Consider the following 19,248-nt stretch of genomic DNA (forward strand, 5'->3'; position numbering starts at 1 on the left):
CAATGTGTCCAAAGTAGATCAGCCACATCGGCATCACCCGGGAGCTGCTGAGAAATGCAAGCTCTTGGGCGTTTAGGAAAAGCATTTAGTCTCTCACGCCATTTCTAAGATTAAGCTCCCTGCTTCTCATTCAATAAGCGAAGAGAATTTTATTCAAAACCCTGGGTTTCATCTGGGCTCTGAGCGGCAGAGCATCCTAGCAGGCAGCACCCACCGCCCCTCACCCCACTTCTACCAGATGCCCAGCTTTGACTTGTTTTATGGCTGAGGCCAGCATAAGTCTGCATTTGAAGAAAGGGTTCTGTGACTTTCAAAAGTCTGAAAATTCTCCAGAGCATTAAACAGATAAATTTGAAGGCAGTTTAAAAGGTAAGTAAAACAGTTTATTAAGCAAATAAAATTTAGAAAGAAAAAAAGGAATCAGAATAAACAGGTGATGGCATTAAAATCCTCTGGGTGAGGCTGCACTTCATAAAGATAGAAGTTCAGGTTAGCTATATGAGTATGCTCAGTTTGTAAAATGCATTTAGCTCCGGGTTAGAAACAGCTTCTGGGTGAGACTGCACTTCATAAAGCCCACGCCTTGACCGTCTGTCCACTCCAATTGACTTTGTGGCTCTCCCAGCCTGATTCATGGCTGACCTTGACACCTTCAGCTATTGGTAGTTGCCAGTCTCTATGCTTAAGAACTTCACATCACTGCATATTACTTCTGTAAACTTTTTCAACAGACCCACCGCTGCATGTGTGTGTGTGTATTTATTTATATTACCATCAGGTCTTTAGCTTTATTATGCCACACATAACCTGAACTTGACTTTTAGCTGTGGACAAATGACATGTCCAACGAGCCTTAGTTTTACATCATGACATTAAAACTAATTGATCCCTCCCCTCTTTGTACATCTCTTTCAAGGAGTTTCTACATGGGTGGTTATAGAAACCTAAATGACATAAAATCATCCTCTTTCTTGCTGTCTCCCAGCTGCAGGTGGAGCTAGAGCAGGAGTACCAAGACAAGTTCAAAAGGCTGCCCCTGGAGATTTTGGAATTCGTGCAGGAAGCCATGAAAGGGAAGATCAGTGAAGACAGCAATCACAGCTCTGCCCCTCCCCTGCTGACCTCAGACCCTGGAAAACTGAACCACAAGCCTCCTTCCAGTGAGAAGCTGGAAGGAGAAAACCCAGGAAAAGAATTTGATACTCCCCTGTGATTGTTTCTTCCTGGCCTTCAGAACACGCATGGCCACTCCAGCTCCATCGGACTCTCTCTTCTTACAAAGATCACTGCCCAGGAGCATCTTCCTGAGAAGCATCCCTTAGATTAAAATCCACACTGGAGGGAGAGTTCCAGAAGGATCCATGCAGCTTCCCCATACCCAGGCTCCATGTGTTATGTGGAAACTACTGCAGGTCTACTAGTGAAGGGTGCATGTATGTGGTGGGATTTTGGTTTTCTTTCCAGTAATAAATTCAAAGCAGGCAACTTCCATGGAACATATAATGAAGGACAGTGTCTTCTTTGAAGAAAAGCAAGCTCATGTTTTTAGTTGAAGCTCTGGTGTACAGTATGTCAAAGTAATAGAAATAGTTGAGAAATGCATAGCACTATTTAACACTATTGAACAGCCAACTTTGAACATTTTTTTTCCTAACTGCCCCTCAACTACCATATCTTCGAGTTAACATGCATATTAAATTGTTTCATCCTTTGCTTTGCAAGCACTGGCGGCTTGCAATTTGCTAATTTATTTATCACAGAGACATCAGTGTATTTGTTGCTGACATGGCTATATTGGATACCATAGTGATCAAATAGGCTGGTTTTCTGCCTTGATTGTGTCCTTGTCCAGTGAAGCCATCCCCAGACTTGGTGACATGGCTTGTACATTTGGCTGCGTGAGCAAGTTGGCCACACAATTCCAGGCAGTGTGCTATCTGAGTCGACTATTTGCACTCAAAGTCTGGGTATTCGTTGGTCATTGGCTTAAAATCATTAAACAACTACAAAGATCTTTTTAATTGAATAAAAATAGTTGAGCTGATGTATGATGATCAGAGATTCAATCAGAGTGAATAGGTTCCAGCAGTTATTTTGCTGTCTGATTTTCTTTATGGTTCATTTATTTTTAATATAGAGATAAAGATTAAATATTTATCTAGAGACTACACAGACCCACATAAATGGTATATGTTATCTCCATGCATACATGTATGCACTCAGCCGTATAAGTACATACATATACACCACATACACATACACACACACATTCATATGAGTGTGGATATGAGTTTCTTAATTGGCAATAACCCAGATCTCTTCCACAAGACGTAAAACCAAATTCAATGATAGAGAAGAAAATGGTCAAATATCTACATTATGTGGATATTAAATTACATTAAAATTCTAAGAAACAATTGATGGAGGCTTTGATGTAAGTTGAGGTAGATTGAGAACTTAGAATATGACTTTGGTGTATATTTTGTAAGATCAAAAACTGGATTTTAAGTATTTTAAGCTTGTTTTAATGGTCAGAATATATAAAAATGTATAGGACAGCAATATGGAACTGTATTAGTATCTTCCATAATTTTAAAATCTGATGGATTTCAATTTATTTCTCACATAAAAAAATCTTCCATTATATATTTACTATGTACATTTAATAACTGTCTTTTTGTTAAGTTCCTATGTTAAGTGGCATAGGAGAAACAAATTATATTATGGTAAAACTGATTTAAAACATTATTGAAAGGTCTTAAGTAAGAGAAAATAATTATATAGAGGAAAATATAACTTAGAGATTAACACAAAGAACATTGAAGTTAAAGCCCTGAAGCAAGATGTGCAGTTTTATTTTACTTTAAACCTGTCTGATTGTAGCTTAGCAAAACATTTTAAAACACAAAAACTAGTTGTGTCCTGAAAATTGTGTTTTAAGAATTTAATATTTTTATGGAAATTATTCTATTTAACTTTAAGCAATAATTAAGGATCACAATTAAGTTTTAATCAAAATGAGGGCTTAGTTCAAACATTAGGAAGGAGTGTTTGATTAAAAAACACATCTAGGGAAAAAAATCCCATCCCCTTTGGAGATGATTATATTTTGATCTAAAGGATTTATGGTGTTAATTAGACACTTAATAAAACTTAACTTCCACTGAATGAGAACTCTTTTGTAAATGATTCTACTTTTGCACCTTGAAAGAAAGGCATTAATCATAAGGAAGCAAGAATGGTCAAAATAGAATGCTGCATTTTTATAAACAAAATTACAGACTGGCTAAAATTGCAGAAGAATGAACTAATAATAGCATTAATAACCAAATGCAATGGTAATTATTACAGAACATTGTATCACATTTTAGTCCAGAGATAGACTAAAGTTGAATAACCTTGACTTACACAAAACTGTTTTGGTAGTTGGATTTCATTACCTTAGCAACTGTAGTCATTTTGCAATATGTTTGTATTTGGCCATTTCCTGTAATCACATTTTTATATCTGTAAAATGACACTTTTTGAAGTTGTGGGGGTAGCGTGTAACACTGTCCATCTTGCATCATTGAAGTTACTACAGTGATACTATCATTTAATAATATTAATATTACTTGAAATAGACTAAGATAAAGAAAAAAGGGTCTATATGATGTGCAGTTTTGTGCCTTTCTGTATTTGCCTTGTTCTTTGTTGAATGTGTGAAACTCCGTACTGTGGTTTTTCCTATAATAGAGAGTAGAGCTGTGTATTAAATTAGACTATGCCCTATGATACCCCTACACTACTGAGAATAGCGTGGTTTGGGCCATGTACTGAGAATTTTCAGAGTTCTAATGACATGCCATGTGTTTTTGTTTCTTAACAGTTCATTTTGCCATTTCAATATCACCATATAATAATTAATACTCCTATGATAGATAAGCTGTCATTAAATAATTTTGAAAGAAAGGGCCATTGCTTGCATTACTTTGAATTTAATGTTGTGCTTGTGCACTGTATAAATATTGTTTGTGATGGATTGGACATTGTGACTTTTGCCTTTTCAGAAGAAAAAAAGATAGGACAAAGTATTTGAAGCTCTTAAAATGTACATATTTTGGTTCTTCTATCTCAAATTATTTAAAATGCATAATTCACATTTTTGTAATAATTCTATGCAATTTTGTGGCATGATGTTTCTTCCACTTGTAATTTTATGTGCTTTCATCACAAATCCAAAGGAAACAATAAAAATTTCTTAACACAACCCAGCTGTTATTTCGTGGTGTTGGGGCCAAACTTCTTCTGATGGGAAGGAAGGTGAGAGCAGCATTGATGCCAATTTTTAGCAAAGTAATGCCCACCCTGATGGGGCACATCAGTGCCTGTGCAGGAAATCAGGAGGCTGCAATGCTTGGGTTGGAGGGCACAGTTGTCATCAGTCCACCACCTCCTTCCGGGAATGGCGTTAAACTTGCCCATTGCTCCCATATTCAGGATCCTCCCTTTCTCCCTCCTTCCTTGACCAAAGCTAAGAAAGGCAAAATTGTCAAAAGTTTTTTTGACAAATAGTGGATGTGACAAGAACTGACAGAGTATTTGATACAAGTTTCTTTATACAACAGATAAAAAAAAAAAAGAGTTGGCCACACTGATTTTTGAAAAAGAAATATACATTTGAGCTATGAGGATGTCTCCAAATGCAATATGTTAGTTAGTTATGGCTATGCTACACATTACTCCAAAGCCTAGTGGATTAAAGCAATGAGAATTATTTCTTAATCTCTCAAAGTTTTTGTGGGTCAAGAATTCAGACAGGGCAGAGCATAGATGCCGTGTCTCTATGCCATGATATCTGGGGCTTTGGCTGGAAGATTAGAAGGCTGGGAGCTGGAATTTTCCAAAGACTAATTTACTTTCATGTCTGGTGGTTGATGATACATCACTGAAAGAGTAACTGGGGCTCTGCGCTGGACCACAACACGTGTCCTCTCCACATGGCCTGGGCTTTCTCACAATATGGTGGCTGGACTCCAAGTACGAGTTTCCCAAGTGAGAACCAGGCAGAAACTGGATCAAAATTTTTATGACTGAACCTCTACATAGCATACTATCGCTTCTGCTGGACCCCGTTCATTGGTGTTGTCACAAGCCCCTTCCCAGATTCAAGGGGAGGGAACAAATATAGACCCCATCTCGCTTTGGGAGCAGTGTTGCTCACACTGAAGTATATGAATATATAGGCGTCTTTGGAAAATGTAATCTGCCACATACAGTATACACTAAACTGAATTTCCTTACACTCAAACCTGTTCCACATCCTTTGTTTCCTTCCTCAGTGAATAAAACCAATATCAATTCAGTTGCCCAAGCCAAAAGGTGGGCATCATCCCTGACAGCTGGCTCTCCATCATCCCCTTTCCAATAATTCACCAACCTGGGTCAATTCTGACCCTGTGGAATAGCCCCCAGCTTCGTTCACTTTCTATCCTCTCTGCTAATACCCAAGTTCAGCCACCATCCCCCCCCACTGCCTACCAAGGTTCTAAACGGTTTCCATGCCTCAAGTCCTAAATCATGTAACCATTTCTCCATACTGGAGCAAGACTGATCATACAAGAGCAAAAATGGAATTAAAAGCCTTTAATGGACCCCAGTGGTCCTCAGGATAAAGTCTAAATCCCTTAATAATTGTTTGAGATCTTTCTTACATGATTTGGTTCATACATAACTCTCCACTCCTGCCTTATGAACCATCTCACCTCCTGGGCTTTTTAAATACTATTCCCTCGACTACTTATACCCTTTCTGTTCCTCTTTCCCTTGAACCAGTCCTGAAAACACACTTATACACACACTCAGGTTCTCTCTTTTCCTTGTCTCTTATTCATCTTTAGGTTTATAGACTAAATGTCACTGCCTCTAGAGAGACTTCTTTGATCCACCCAAGCTCCCCATCATCTGTGCTCCCATTGCATCCTATATCACTTATTTCTTGCTGCATAACAAACACCACCAACACTTGGTGTTGTAAACAACCATGTTCCATTGATTGTGAGTCTACAGATAAGTGCCAGGCTATGCTGATCTGGGCTGGGACAGGCTGATCTCATCTGGGCTCATCTGTACATCTCTAGTCAGCTAGGAGTTGGCTGGTGGCTGATCCTTCCTGGGTTCTTTTACATGTCTGGGGCCTTGACTGGAACAACTGTGCTGATCTGGCTCTTCTCCATGTGCTTTTTCCACTCTTTGGCAGGCTAAACATGGGTTTTTCACATGTCCAAGGCGGGATCTGGAGAACAAGCAAAAGCGTTCAAGCCCTCTTGAAGTCTAAACTCAGAACTAATACACCATTACTTCCACCACATTCTATTGGTGAATGTAAGAGACAAGACCAGCCCTGATCAAGATTAAAAGGCCACTATGGTGTTATAGGGAAAATGATGTGGACACAGGGTGGCTACTAATACAATTAATCCATGAACACCATGTACTTTCTTTCACATATAGAGTGCATACCAACTGCAACATACTGGCCCTCTTACTTAAATACATCCTCCATTGACACCTTTGATGTCAAGGGTCATGTCTCATTCACTACTGAATCCCCAAACCCACCATAGTGAAATTTCTCATTAAATACTGCATTTGCAGTGAATAAATTTGTTTACCCATCCAGCTATTAGTACTAAGGTAGAAAAAAATAACAATTGATATGTGAATAATAAATGTCATTAACTCAAAGCTACAGTGTTGTTTAGGCACCTCATGAGTCAGCAGCACCCTGATAGGAGGGCTAGACCACACAGAGCCATGTTCTTTGACTTTTACTTACGGCACCAACCCCAAAGCACAAAACTACTTATGATAGATGAAATTAGGTCAATCACCAAATAGTAGATTCTGGATCACAGGTGGGGAAAGCTAGGCTCACCTTGGATTCCAGGCATACCAACAGCTTCTTTCTGCCCACAAGAGAGAACTCAGGAGCCATTCTTTGTCTCCTGGAGTCCCTGCACTGTTCATTTGTTTCTTTGACCCTTCTGCATATATTTTTAATTACAGTTTTATTAAGCTATAATTCACATACATAAAGTTCACCTTCTTAAAGTACACATTTCAATGGTTTTTAGTATAGTCAAAAGTTGCTCATCAATCACCACTCTTAATTCCAGAACATTTTCCTCTCCCCAAAAAGAAACACAATACTCATCAACAGTCACTTCCCATTCCTCCTTTTCCCCTCTTTCCTCTCCTTAGTCCCTGGAAACCACTAATCTATCTTCTGTCTCTGAGGATTTATCTATTCTGGACATTTTAAATGATTAGATTTATACAATATGGGGTCTTTTGTGTCTGGCTTCTCTCATTTAGCATAAAAATTTTAAGGTTCAGTTTTCAGCATGGATCAGTGCTTCATTCCTTTTAATAGTTGAATAATACACTATTGTGTAGACATTGTATTTCTTCATTCATCACTTGATGGACATTTGGTTTGTTTCCACTATCTGACTATTATAAATAATGGTGCTATAAACACTCATGTATAAGTTTTTGCATGGAAATATGTTTTCAGTTCTCTTGGGTATATACCTAGGAGTGGAACTGCTAGTTCAAATGGTAACTCTGTTTAAGATTTTGGAGCTGTCAGACAGTTTTCCATTTTACAGAGCACCATTTTACATCCCCAGCAATATGTGTAGATTCCAATCTATCCACATCCTTGCCAACACTTGTTGTTTTCTGCCTTTTTGATTATTGCCATCCTAGTGGATATGAAGAGTATTTCACTGAAGTTTTGATTTGCATTTTCGTGATGACTAATGATGTTATGTGACTTGGCCATATGCATATCTTTGGAGAAACGCCTATTCAAATCCTTCGTGCATCTTTAATTGGGTGGATACTTATTTTAAAATCTTGGTCCCCTTTCTTGATTTTTGTCCTCCAGTCCCTTTTGTACCTGTCTACCCCAAAGCTTAGTCTAAAAAGCCTCTCTCAGTTATCATTCTTCCCTGGGCCACTGAAGAGCTGGAGGTTATTTGGAAAACGGTGCTGGTTATTTTCTATGTGAAGTCAGAAAGTCACTTGTCTGCTTTTTTTTTTTTTTTTTTTTTGCGGTACGTGGGCCTCTCACTGTTGTGGCCTCTCCCATTGCGGAGCACAGGCTCCAGACGCACATGCCTCATGGGACTAGCCATTCCGCGGCACGTAGGATCTTCCCAGACCAGGGCACGAACCCATGTCCCCTGAATCAGCATGCAGACTCTCAACCACTGTGCCACCAGGGAAGCCCTGCTTTTTTTTTTTTTTTAACTGAATGTCAAATATTTGTTTATTTTCCCAGATTTCACTCTTCCTTTTAAAAACAAGCAGCAAAATAAGTCTCATAAATGTGGGTTGAATTCACTGGGATTCAGTGACATTTTATGGAAGGAAGTTTATTAAGGACAAGTGTCATGGGATATTGCCATGAAAATATTTGCTGCATAGCCTTTAAGAATTGAAGTGAATTACATAACATGCTATCAAGAAGATTAATGTGTCAATAATAAATATATCAATAACAAAGAAAAGATCTTGCCAAATAAACCCTGACTCTTCATCAAACATAAAGGAACATCCCAATTTCAGAAAGGTTAAAAGTAAAAGTGTATCCAAGCATACTACTAAAGAAAATCATCAAATCACAAGGGAGGAAACAAAAAGAAAAAGAAATGAACAGAGAAGAAGGACAAAAATCAATGGGAAAAAAAGTAATAAAATGGCAATAAGTACGTACCTATCAATAATTACTTTAAATGTCAATGAAATAAATGTTCCAATCAAAAGACATAAAGTGGCTTATTGAATTAAAAAAAAAAGACTCATCTATATGCTGCCCATAGGAGACTCACTTCAGGGCTAAAAACACAAAGACACTGAAAGTGAGGGGATGGAAAAATATATATCATGCAAATGGAATTGACAAGAAAGCAGGGGTAGCAATATCAGACAAAATAGACTTTAAAAGAGAGGCTCTAACAAAAGACAAAGAAGCGCATTATATAATGACAAAAGTATCAATACAAAGAGAGAATATTATACTCATTAACATTTCATCAGAGAAATGTAAATCAAAACTATGAGATATCACCTCACACCTGTCAGAATGGTTATCATCAAAATATCTACAAATAACAAATGTTGGCAAGGATGTGGAGAAAAGGGAAGCCTTGTATGCTCTTGGTGGGAATGGAAAGCAGTAAGGACGTTCCTCAAAAAAACAAAAATAGAACTACCATATGATCCAGCAATCTTATTCCTGGGTATATATGCAGAAACAAAGAAAACACTAATTCAATAAAACACATGCACCCCCATGTTCATAACATCATTATTTACAGTAGCCAACTTATGGAAACAACCTAAGTGTCTATCAACAGATGAATGGATAAAGAAGACGTGGCATATTACTCAGCCATAAAAAGAATGAAATTCTGCCATTTGCAGCAATGTGGATGGACCTAGAGAATATCATACTTAGTGAAATAAGTCAGACAGAGAAAGACAAATACTCTATGATATCACTTATTTGTGGAATCTAAAAAATAAAACAAACAAATATATATAGCAAAACAGAAACAGACTCAAAGATATAGAAACCAGACTAGTGGTTGCCAGTGGGGAGAGGAAAGTTAGGAAGGGCAAGATAGGGGTATGGAACTTGGAAATACAAACTACTATGCATAAAAATAAATAAGCAACAAGGAGCTATTGTATAGCACAGAGAATTACAGCCATTACTTTGTAATAACTTTTCATGGAGTATAATCTGTAAAAATACCAAATCACTATGCTGCATACCTGAAATCAATATAATACTGTAAATCAATTAGACTTCAATTTTTAAAACAATTTTTAACAATTTTTAAAAAGTAAAAGTGTATCTTAGAACCAATAAAGTGTCATAATTTCCTTTCTCTTTTTATTTTAAAGAAATATCTGCTTCATAAGAACCTAGGGTTGTACATTTCATTTATTTAAAATCATCAGAAAGCCCAGTCTCCAGAGAGCACAGTATTCAAAGTAACACCAGTCCAAGACCCAAAAAATAGTTGAAAAGAAAATAAATTTGTTCTGAAATGTCTATAAAATGTACCAAAATAGGATTTGATTCATAGCATTCTACAAAGTCTCTTAAAATTGCTTTTCCCATTTCTTCTTGTTTCTCTGTATGTGATTGTCATATATAAAGGAGCTTTGGTAGTCCCTGGTGGTCCAGTGGTGCTTTCACTGCCGTGGCCAGGGTTCAATCCCTGATCAGGAAACTAAGATCCCACATGCTGGGCTGTGTGGCAAATCAATCAATCAATTTAAATTTCAAAAAAAAAAAGCTTCCCCCCAAATCTCCTTCAAACATCAGTCTGTGTGAGCTCTTGCTTTCTCTGCCCACAATCTTCATCTTTGGATTTATTCTATTTTCTTTAACCTTCTGAGTAATCCTTTAACCTTTCCAATGTAACTCATTCTCGCCTTCCTGAATGCTCTAGTGTTGCCCATTTCAGCTCCCAAAAGACTCATAAGTGAAGAGGGCAAAAATAGAATTATTCTTACACTGGGAGAGACTGTAAATAGTCCAATATCAACATTTTTCCAGTAATACATTCAGTGAATACAATTCAATAGACACATACTATGTTCCAGGCACTGGTTCTGCCCTAGGTTCAATTGGGTTAGAAGCTCAGGTTTCTTGGTCATAATTGTGCCCAAATAAGTATATATTTAAGGCTACTCCCTCAAAATGAATCATATTGTGTGTCTGTACCCCCAACACAGTTAAAAAGGAAAGGTTTACTTCTCTTTTATCATGAGAGTGCTACACACATGCATGTGTATGCACACTCACCCAGACGGGGACAGAGGGTCTTCAGCATCAAAATGACATTTAATACCTTTTTATCCTACAAGAGTTTTTTCCCTAAGTCCCCAGTTACCTGAAGCAAAGGGCAGCCCCAGACCTGGGTATACCTGAATTTTCTCCTGAATATGTTAGATGCCACACTCTGCCTTTTCTATTCCAATGGCTGTAGACTTTGGCAACATGTAAATAATGTGAAAGCAAGTTTTTATGATTAAGGAATCAAATTTATTGAATTTTATTACTGAAAGTTGAAACAACATGTATGAACAAAAACAATAAAAGAATGTACTATTTTCATGGAATAAAAGTTCAGTAGTATGAATTATTCTATCTTACTATTTGCTAGATTCTAATTCTGGGGTTATAAGGCCATGCTCTTTATTTATTACCTACTGAAGCCCCACATAACCCAAGGGAGATTGGATAACCACGTGGCTTAAATTAGTTATTCCAGGTGTCCATGCCCTCCCCAATCCTCTCTGCTCATCCCAAGTTCTTCTCTGTACATTCAGAACATTGATTTTACAGTGGCCTCTGAGAAAACTATCATTTTCAACTAATAATCCTACTTCACGATTCTTCTGACCCATCTTTCCATTCATGATACTCTCTTCAGCTGTCTCTAAACTACTGATATCTTATCTATTGAGTTGTTTGTTTGTTATTTCAGTTATTGTATTTTTTTAAAATTTCTACATGTTTTATTTGGTACTCTTTTAAAACTGTTAGGTCACTTTCCATAGTGCCTGTTCTCTGAAGATTATTTCTACTTGTCTTTTTTCTTTTAGGTATATTAAATTGTTTTATATCTGTCAGTTGCCCAGTTTGGTTTCTGCTGGTTCTTGCTTATGTTTTGTCTTCTTCTGTGCTTAATTAATTTTTACTGTATAGTATTTATTTTCCTTGAAAAGTCATTTATGAACATTCTCTGAGACCTAAAATGGAGATATATTCTGACAGAAAGAATTGGTGTTTTTTTCTACATGGTGTCTAGGGGAGTATCCAACCCAAGTACTTTCTGCGTTTTTTTTTTAATTTTATTTTATTTTTTATGTTTCTGAACCATTAACGTATGTGATGGTCTATTTTAGGGATGGAAATTCTTGGAAGGCTAGTTTGTAGACACAATCTCTTTGGGACTATTTTTCCTCCGGCCAAGAATCAAAGAAATTTTGCGCCCCCTATAATAAATACAGGATTAGGATTACTTCTGATTCTCCTTTATTCTAACATTGAACCCCTTGGGGCACTATCTTAATGGGTGAAGGGTGTACAGTTATGACTCTCTGATTTGAATGGACTCTTAGGCTTTAATTTTTATGTGGCTCATCCAATGAGTCCATCAAAATTGAAGTCCACATTTGTCTGAATAGGTAAATATTCTCAGGATAAAACTGGCTTCAGTACTCTGCTTACTTCCCTGGATTCCAGCTTTCCCTTATATTTTGGCCCAGTAACGACTTGCTAACTTGTCAACTCTTCATTACCTCTAAGAAAATATTTTTGTTTCTACTTTATCTAGCATTTTAGTTATTCTCTGAAGGACAGTTACTTAGTTTCTATTGAGTATATTTTGAAATTTTTAAACTATTTTCCTAAAGAACACCTTTGATCCTGACTAGACCAGGTCCTGCATCTGGATAACATGAAAATATCACTGTCAATACCTGGCAAAGTAATCAATCAAAGTCAAAAAATTCTAAAATTTAAGTGACTCATTCATTGCTTGGGGACACTCTTCAGTCTGCCTTACACATCTCAGCTGAAATAGCAATTAGATAGGGAAATATCAGATAGAGATGGCAAAAACTCTCCCTGTAATCTAAAAACCTTCAAGTTGTCAAAGGTATGTATGATATCCTTGTAAGATAAATTTAGCATTTAGAGCTCCAGTTTCTCCCTGAGATCTGTAAAAACTCATCTAGCCTGGCATTTCCCTGTTGGCTGCACTTCTGAGAAGTCAGTTATTCTCACCAAGGCCAATTTTAATTTATACACACTAAATTACTGCTGAATTTTTTGTGTGATTTTTTTATAGAAGGTGCAATATCAAATTTAAGGACTAATGACTTTCAAGACAGTGTTAAGAAATCTGATTTTGAATCACCAGATTACCTAAGGAAAGAGATGTTTTGGTTAGATGATATTTTTCACTAAGAAATAAGCACAAAATTGATTCTTATTCTTTATTGTATCTCTAGTGTTTATTGTAACACTAGGCCAGGCACAATGAATAAAGTATGACAGGAAGACAATCAATAAAGTTTGAGTGAATTAATTAATTGTGGCAGATTGATTGAAAAAAATGGCATTAATTCTTTACAGCCTCTCTATGTTTTTGTAATGTGATTTTGTAGATTCTGCCATCAAGGAGGTGATGTCTTATCTCCAAACTTGAATCTGGGTTTTGGCTAGTAGAGTGAGATGACTCCCATAATCCAGTTCCCAGACTAGAACTCTACCTTTTGGAACTCTGAGATCACCATGAGAACAGGTCTGGGTTGCCTACTGGAGGATTGAACCTTATGAAGCATAGTTGACCTCATTTTCCCAGCTGAAGCACTGGATGTTACATCACACCAGGTGTGTGATAGAGCCCAACCAAGATTAGCTAAGCCATCTAGCCAACAAGCTGTTGATCATGGACCCATGAGTGAGCCCAGCTGGCCCAAAGCAGCAGAACCACCCAGCCAACCTGCATATTTGCAAACATTAATAAATGGTTTCGTTTTCAGCAGCTAAATTTTTAGGTGGTTCGTTACACAGCTATAACTAACTGATACAAAATCTTTGTTCTAAGACAGCCTAAGGTGTTTTAGAGGAGAGGACACCACATTGGGATAAGAACTCCTCAGTTCCAGTTCAGTCTCTGCCATAAGCTTACTAATCTTGAACAAAACACTTCAACCTCTCTATGCCTCAGATTTGGTGTTCCTTTAAGTTCTAATCTTATGTATTGTGTGGAATCCCCCCAAATGCTTTACTCTATATTTTGCCTAAATAGTGAGAAAATAATGAGAAAAGTTGGTTTTTTAAAATAGTTGAGCATTTATCAAGTCCCCAAGGAATCTGCTTGTATCAAGTATTGGGAATTGTAGGAACTTGAGCTGAATGTGTTCTTACTCTTATCCACCACCACCCACCCCTGAAAGTATATTTTTAGAACAAATCCTTATTGGAATCTGCCTATGATTTTTGTTTTCTTTTGATTTTGCCATTCCATTCTCAAAGAAGAAGTCAAACAAACAAAATCTATTAAAATAAGCATCCTTGTTAATCAAGGCTTTAGTGAACTTTATACTATACCATCATCCCAAAGAGGGACACAAAATAGATTTAGCAATGGAACAAAAATACCACTTTATTATCCATCTGGCTTTTATTAATTGATTATATTATTGGGGTAGAGAGATGTAGTAAATTGGACTTCACAGTCTTCAATTCTGAAAAGCATAATGGATTCATGGACACAAACACACAGATCTGTGTCTATAAAAGGGAAGTCCATGTAACAGTGATTCTTAATATGTAAGGATTAGGAACCTCTCTGAAGATATGATGAAAACTAGGAACACTTGATTCAGAAAAGCCCACGTATGTACACATTCACGTGATGGACTTTTTTGTGTTTTTGCCTTCTCAGCACCTTATAAACACTGTTAGTGTGCTTGAAGATTTTTCCACCTTATCCCCAGAATAGACGCTAGAAATTCACTTCCTATAGTTACAACTATGGTACAGACACATAGCCTAGGTTCAACCTTTCAGGTACAAGTGCACAAGACATTTAGAAGCAAGAGTAACACAGATCCTTTCTGGCTAGGACAGAGGCAAAGACTGTGATCTTTCAGAAACAGTAGTGGGTAGAGGTCCTAGCACTGTGCTCCGTGGCAGCTGGTGAGGTGCAGTGAGTCTGTGCAAGAACAGCGGCGGTAGTTCTTCCCCAGAACAGTCTGCAGTATAATGCTGGAGTTGTTCATAGCTCTGTAGCTTCCAAGCCTGGTTCTCAGACTCTTTCAGGGATGCAGTGAACTATCTAAAGCCCTTTAATAAATTCTTAAACTATGTGTGCAACAGAGAGCTCTGACAGATACACACATAAAAAACAGATTTTCCACATAATTCCAAGATTTTGTACAAGTTTCCAAAGACCATTCATGGTTTAGCTCTCTTAGAATAGATAGGTGCTCATACATTAATAATATAATATATGTAATAGTATAATACAGGTGGAAAGTTAAAAAGGAGAATGGACAATGGAGGCAGATAGGACTTCTTGGAATGAAAGAATATGCGTTGGGTGGAGTAACAGACTTGGCTCTAGCCTTCACTTTGCCACTAACTGCCTAGTCATTCAGCACCAGGCGACATCTAAGTCCCCTGCCCTGAATCTGGGTGGCATGATGACCAATAGAATGAGATGGTAGTAATGATGCATCACTTCCAAGGCCAATGCAAACAAGGTGATACAGCTTCTGCCTTGTAACCCTGGGACATCCTGAGCCACCATATAAGATTTTGAACTACCAGAGACCAGGATGCTGTGAGCAAACCCAGACTGAATGGAGAGGCATGTGTGGTGCACCTGAGGTACTAAAAGCCAGTATTACCTGCCAGATAGACCTCCAGAATTTTTCATGAAAATTTATAAATTAGCCGAGGACAATAGGCATCAACAAGGATTGTCCTGGGCAAAATTGATATATGGTTACCCTACTGAGCATCGCCTCTGAGCTAAGCACTTGGGTGTCTCTTTACTGCTAGATTTCCTTAAAACTGGGGGGACGGTTGTTGAGCTAGTAGTTGTCACAATTCCCAATTCCTGGTGCTTAAGGATAAGACAAGCAACCAATTCACACAAGACAGCTGAAAATGAATAACAGAACATGGCAGGGACTTCAGCAAGCTGCAAAACACAACTAGAGGGAACAACTCAGCTCCCATATTTATTATCAGGAAGAAATGTGAGCTCACCATTTTCTGACATTCTGATTTATTTTTTCAAGAGACGCTAGGAATCTGAAAATCTAAGTTAAAATTTTCAACTTAAATTCAAAACATTTTAGACAATTTTAAGGTCATCTCTATGAGCTTGAGAATTTCAATGAATTCTTCAGGTTTATGGACCAAATTAACTTAAATATTCTGCTGCCACCTTTCAGTATCCGCTAATCCTGGTTCTCCATGGCCTCACTTTGGGGACAGCTGTCATCTTTGTTAGAGCGTAGCTCACTGTGTCACAAGTCACTGTTTTTCCTTGTCTCATAGTTCCAGATCGAAGCTCCCTTTCTATACCTTGTGTAAAAGGAGTTTTAACTCTATCATGTCAGTTTACATAAATGTCCACCCAGGTGCAGAAAAAACGTAAAAATCATTAACCTCATGTATTAGTCAGCTATTGCTATCATAATGTTATGTAACAAATATCCTAACAGCTTATAACAACAAGCATTAATACCACAATCACAAATCTGGGCTGGGCTCAGCTGGATGGCTCTACTTTAGGCTGTGGGTCCACTAGACTATGCACTGAATTCAGATGTGCTCTTTGTAGGAGGGGCAGCTATCCAGACGCTCTCCGGCAGATCACCAGAGTGCAAGAGCCAAGCTGAACTGCACAAGTTCAGTTAAGGCCTCTGTCTGCCTTATACCTGCTAACATTTGATGGGCTAAAGCAAACCCCATGGCCAACCCCAAAATCAAAAGAGCAGAGAATACTCTACCCAGAAGAGATAGGGGAGAGAAGTGAATACTTAATCAAATAGAATCCAAACTCTCATACCCAAGAGGTCTTTTCCAAAAGCTCATTTTCTTTCTAAATAATCTCCCCAAACAACCTCTCTCCCAGGCTTTGCTGGCTCCCTGTGGAGCTGACGAACTCTTGGACTTCACCACAGTGGACTTTGGCCTGCTGCAAAACATGTGGTGGGTGGCAGCAGATGCCGAGGGCTTGGAAGCTCTCAGTACAAGTGCTCTAAATTAAGAACAAAGCATTCCTCGGACTACGTCAAACTTTAAAAATAAGCCTTTGCTCCATACATAGCTAACAACCTTGGTGAAGACATTCAAATGCCTCATATATGATGTTCAAGTAATTTCTTGGGAGCAGTTACCATAAGGTTTTTCCATGCCATCTGTGCCCTGCCTCTGAGGTCTCTTGTTCCCCTTGTTGTCTTGGGTCCTTGTTCCCAGGTAGCCTGTTCTGCACAGAACATGATCCTTGGCCGGTTCTGCAGTTGTAATCTGTGCAGGCAAACTTTTTGGGCACATTAACAGATGCCAACCTAATGTAAGAAACCTGAAAATATGTGGTACCTTGGGGGAATTTCTTTGATATGAATATTGCTTACTTAGTCTGCTGTCATGATGCCTTCTATGGAGAAAAGTCAAGGACTTTCATGGTATTATTTCACTAAGGCAGAGCCTCATGGGACAGGAGCATAGGGCACAAGCTCCTTTAAGATGTCTTTTTCTAAAGAAATTGTGGAGCAAGGTGAACCTATTGCCAATTCGAGCCTGAGTGAAATCACACATGCACACACCACACACACACATACACACACATTACCTAATGTCTCATAGCAGACCCTGGAACAAAGGTGCACAAAAAACCTTGAAGGAAATATTAGTCAGAAGTGGATTGACAGATAGGATGGACTGCCCCAGTGATTCCTTATTCACTTTAGAACCCAGAGATAACTGGACCACCTCCTGGCCAATCTTGGTACATGATCACATTCCAAAGAAATACAAGTCCCTAACTTTTTTTTAAAGTACATTATTTTAAATCTTCCAAGAATACTCAAAGTAGTGTCAAAGTTAGAGGTAAATATGATTGCATAATAAGACTCACTTGTCTCCCCATCACCAGCTTCTTGAAGTCCTGCATATCACAGCAACTACTTAACCATATTTGTTTCCTCCAATTCTTCCCATTTCTCCAAAAATCACACACACACACACACACACACACACACACACACACACAAAAAAAAAAAACCTAAGCAGCCAAACAAGGATTCCCCAGAAGGTAGAGAGGCAATGGATGCATATCAGTGAAATGTATGTCCTGCTCACACTTGCCATGGTCAATTTCCACACCGCAGACTGGTGTTGGTTCCTACACTAGGCCCAGAGCTTCTCTGGTCAGATGCCACATTCAAAGCCATGCTCTGTGTTATATAAAATAGATAACACGGACCTACTGAATAGCACAGGGAACTCTATTGAATACTTTGTATATGGGGAAAGAATCTGAAAAAGAATAGATATATGTATATGTATGACTAAATCACCTTGCTGTGCACCTGAAACTAATACAACATCAACTGTACTCCAATATAAAAACAAACAAACAAACAAACAAAAAAACAGACTGTGTGATTAAGAAAACAGAACTGCAGCCTGAAGACCTTGGTCAAAACTGTCCCATTACTTAATTAGCTGTTTGATTTGGACAAGTCCCTTTGTTTTAATTAACCTCTTTCTTCAACTACAAAACAGGAACAAAAATTCCTACTTCACAGTATCATGGTCAAGGTTAAATGATACAATGAACATGAAATCTGGAGACAAATGGGCACTCTACAAACCTGTGCTGATTCTGCGAGACAGTCCAGGTGGGAAAGATTACCTAGATAAGCCATTTCTCAAACTTGTTTCCTCATTTATATCCTGACCCTAGAAAAATATTAGAGATTCCTGAGAAATAGAGCGCCAGTTCACTGAAGCAGTCTTTGGGAAGTGGTACAGCTTTCACAGGGCAGGACATCTAGTGTTGAGAGTTTTTCCCCATGTACTAAGAATACAGTTATAGTTAACAAGATGGTGGAATATGAATTAGACTCCCTGGATCATCCTTGGGACAGAGAAACAAACTCCAAGGAGCCAGGTACCTGCTCTCTGAGGCTCCCCGTGTACTCCTCTGTCCCACTCGGAGGTTTGCTATGTTGGTGGTCCTTATAAACTGTTGTGAGCTTTAGTTTGTCTCTGCCTCCTTTTACTATCTAAACAGTGCCTGAAATGTCTGGTCCTTGGAGAGCATTAACCAAGCTATCCGGAGTACAGAATAGATTGCAGGTTATCCAACTTGGTGTCAAATCCAAGAGGAGGTTTTCTGAATTGAAGCAATTCAGGATGGCTACATGGGCTTGTGCAGTCTGTGGACCCACTGAGGGGGTAACAGAGGATGAAATGAAGCCCTGAGTCATAATCTCAGCAGAAGGGATGTCGTCTCCATAACTCGACTGCCTGCATTTTTTAAAGTAATTCTCACCGAGGTTCTGTAGGTGCTGGCCACAGTCCTGGAGAGTTTGATAAACCTTCTGATTATTGATCTAAGGATATTAGGGAGAGACTGAAAC

General features: G+C 38.2%; 1 protein-coding gene across 2 annotated transcripts in view; it reads left to right on the forward strand.

Moving 5' to 3' along the window:
- Positions 1-4,222, forward strand: part of PLCB1 (phospholipase C beta 1) — a 692,285-nt gene extending 688,063 nt beyond the window's left edge. Inside the window, exon 32 of one of the 2 annotated variants that reach the window (XM_082644419.1) lies at positions 986-4,222. In XM_082644419.1, coding sequence (XP_082500545.1) covers positions 986-1,213 — 228 coding nt within the window. In that variant the 3' untranslated portion in view covers positions 1,214-4,222. The remainder of the gene's footprint in view (positions 1-985) is intronic. The other variant, XM_082644420.1, reaches the window with a different exon arrangement.
- The last annotated feature ends 15,026 nt before the right edge of the window (positions 4,223-19,248 follow it).

The sequence above is a fragment of the Mesoplodon mirus genome (assembly GCF_964341445.2).
Source record: "Mesoplodon mirus genome assembly, chromosome: 15".
Lineage (NCBI taxonomy): Eukaryota > Metazoa > Chordata > Mammalia > Artiodactyla > Ziphiidae > Mesoplodon > Mesoplodon mirus.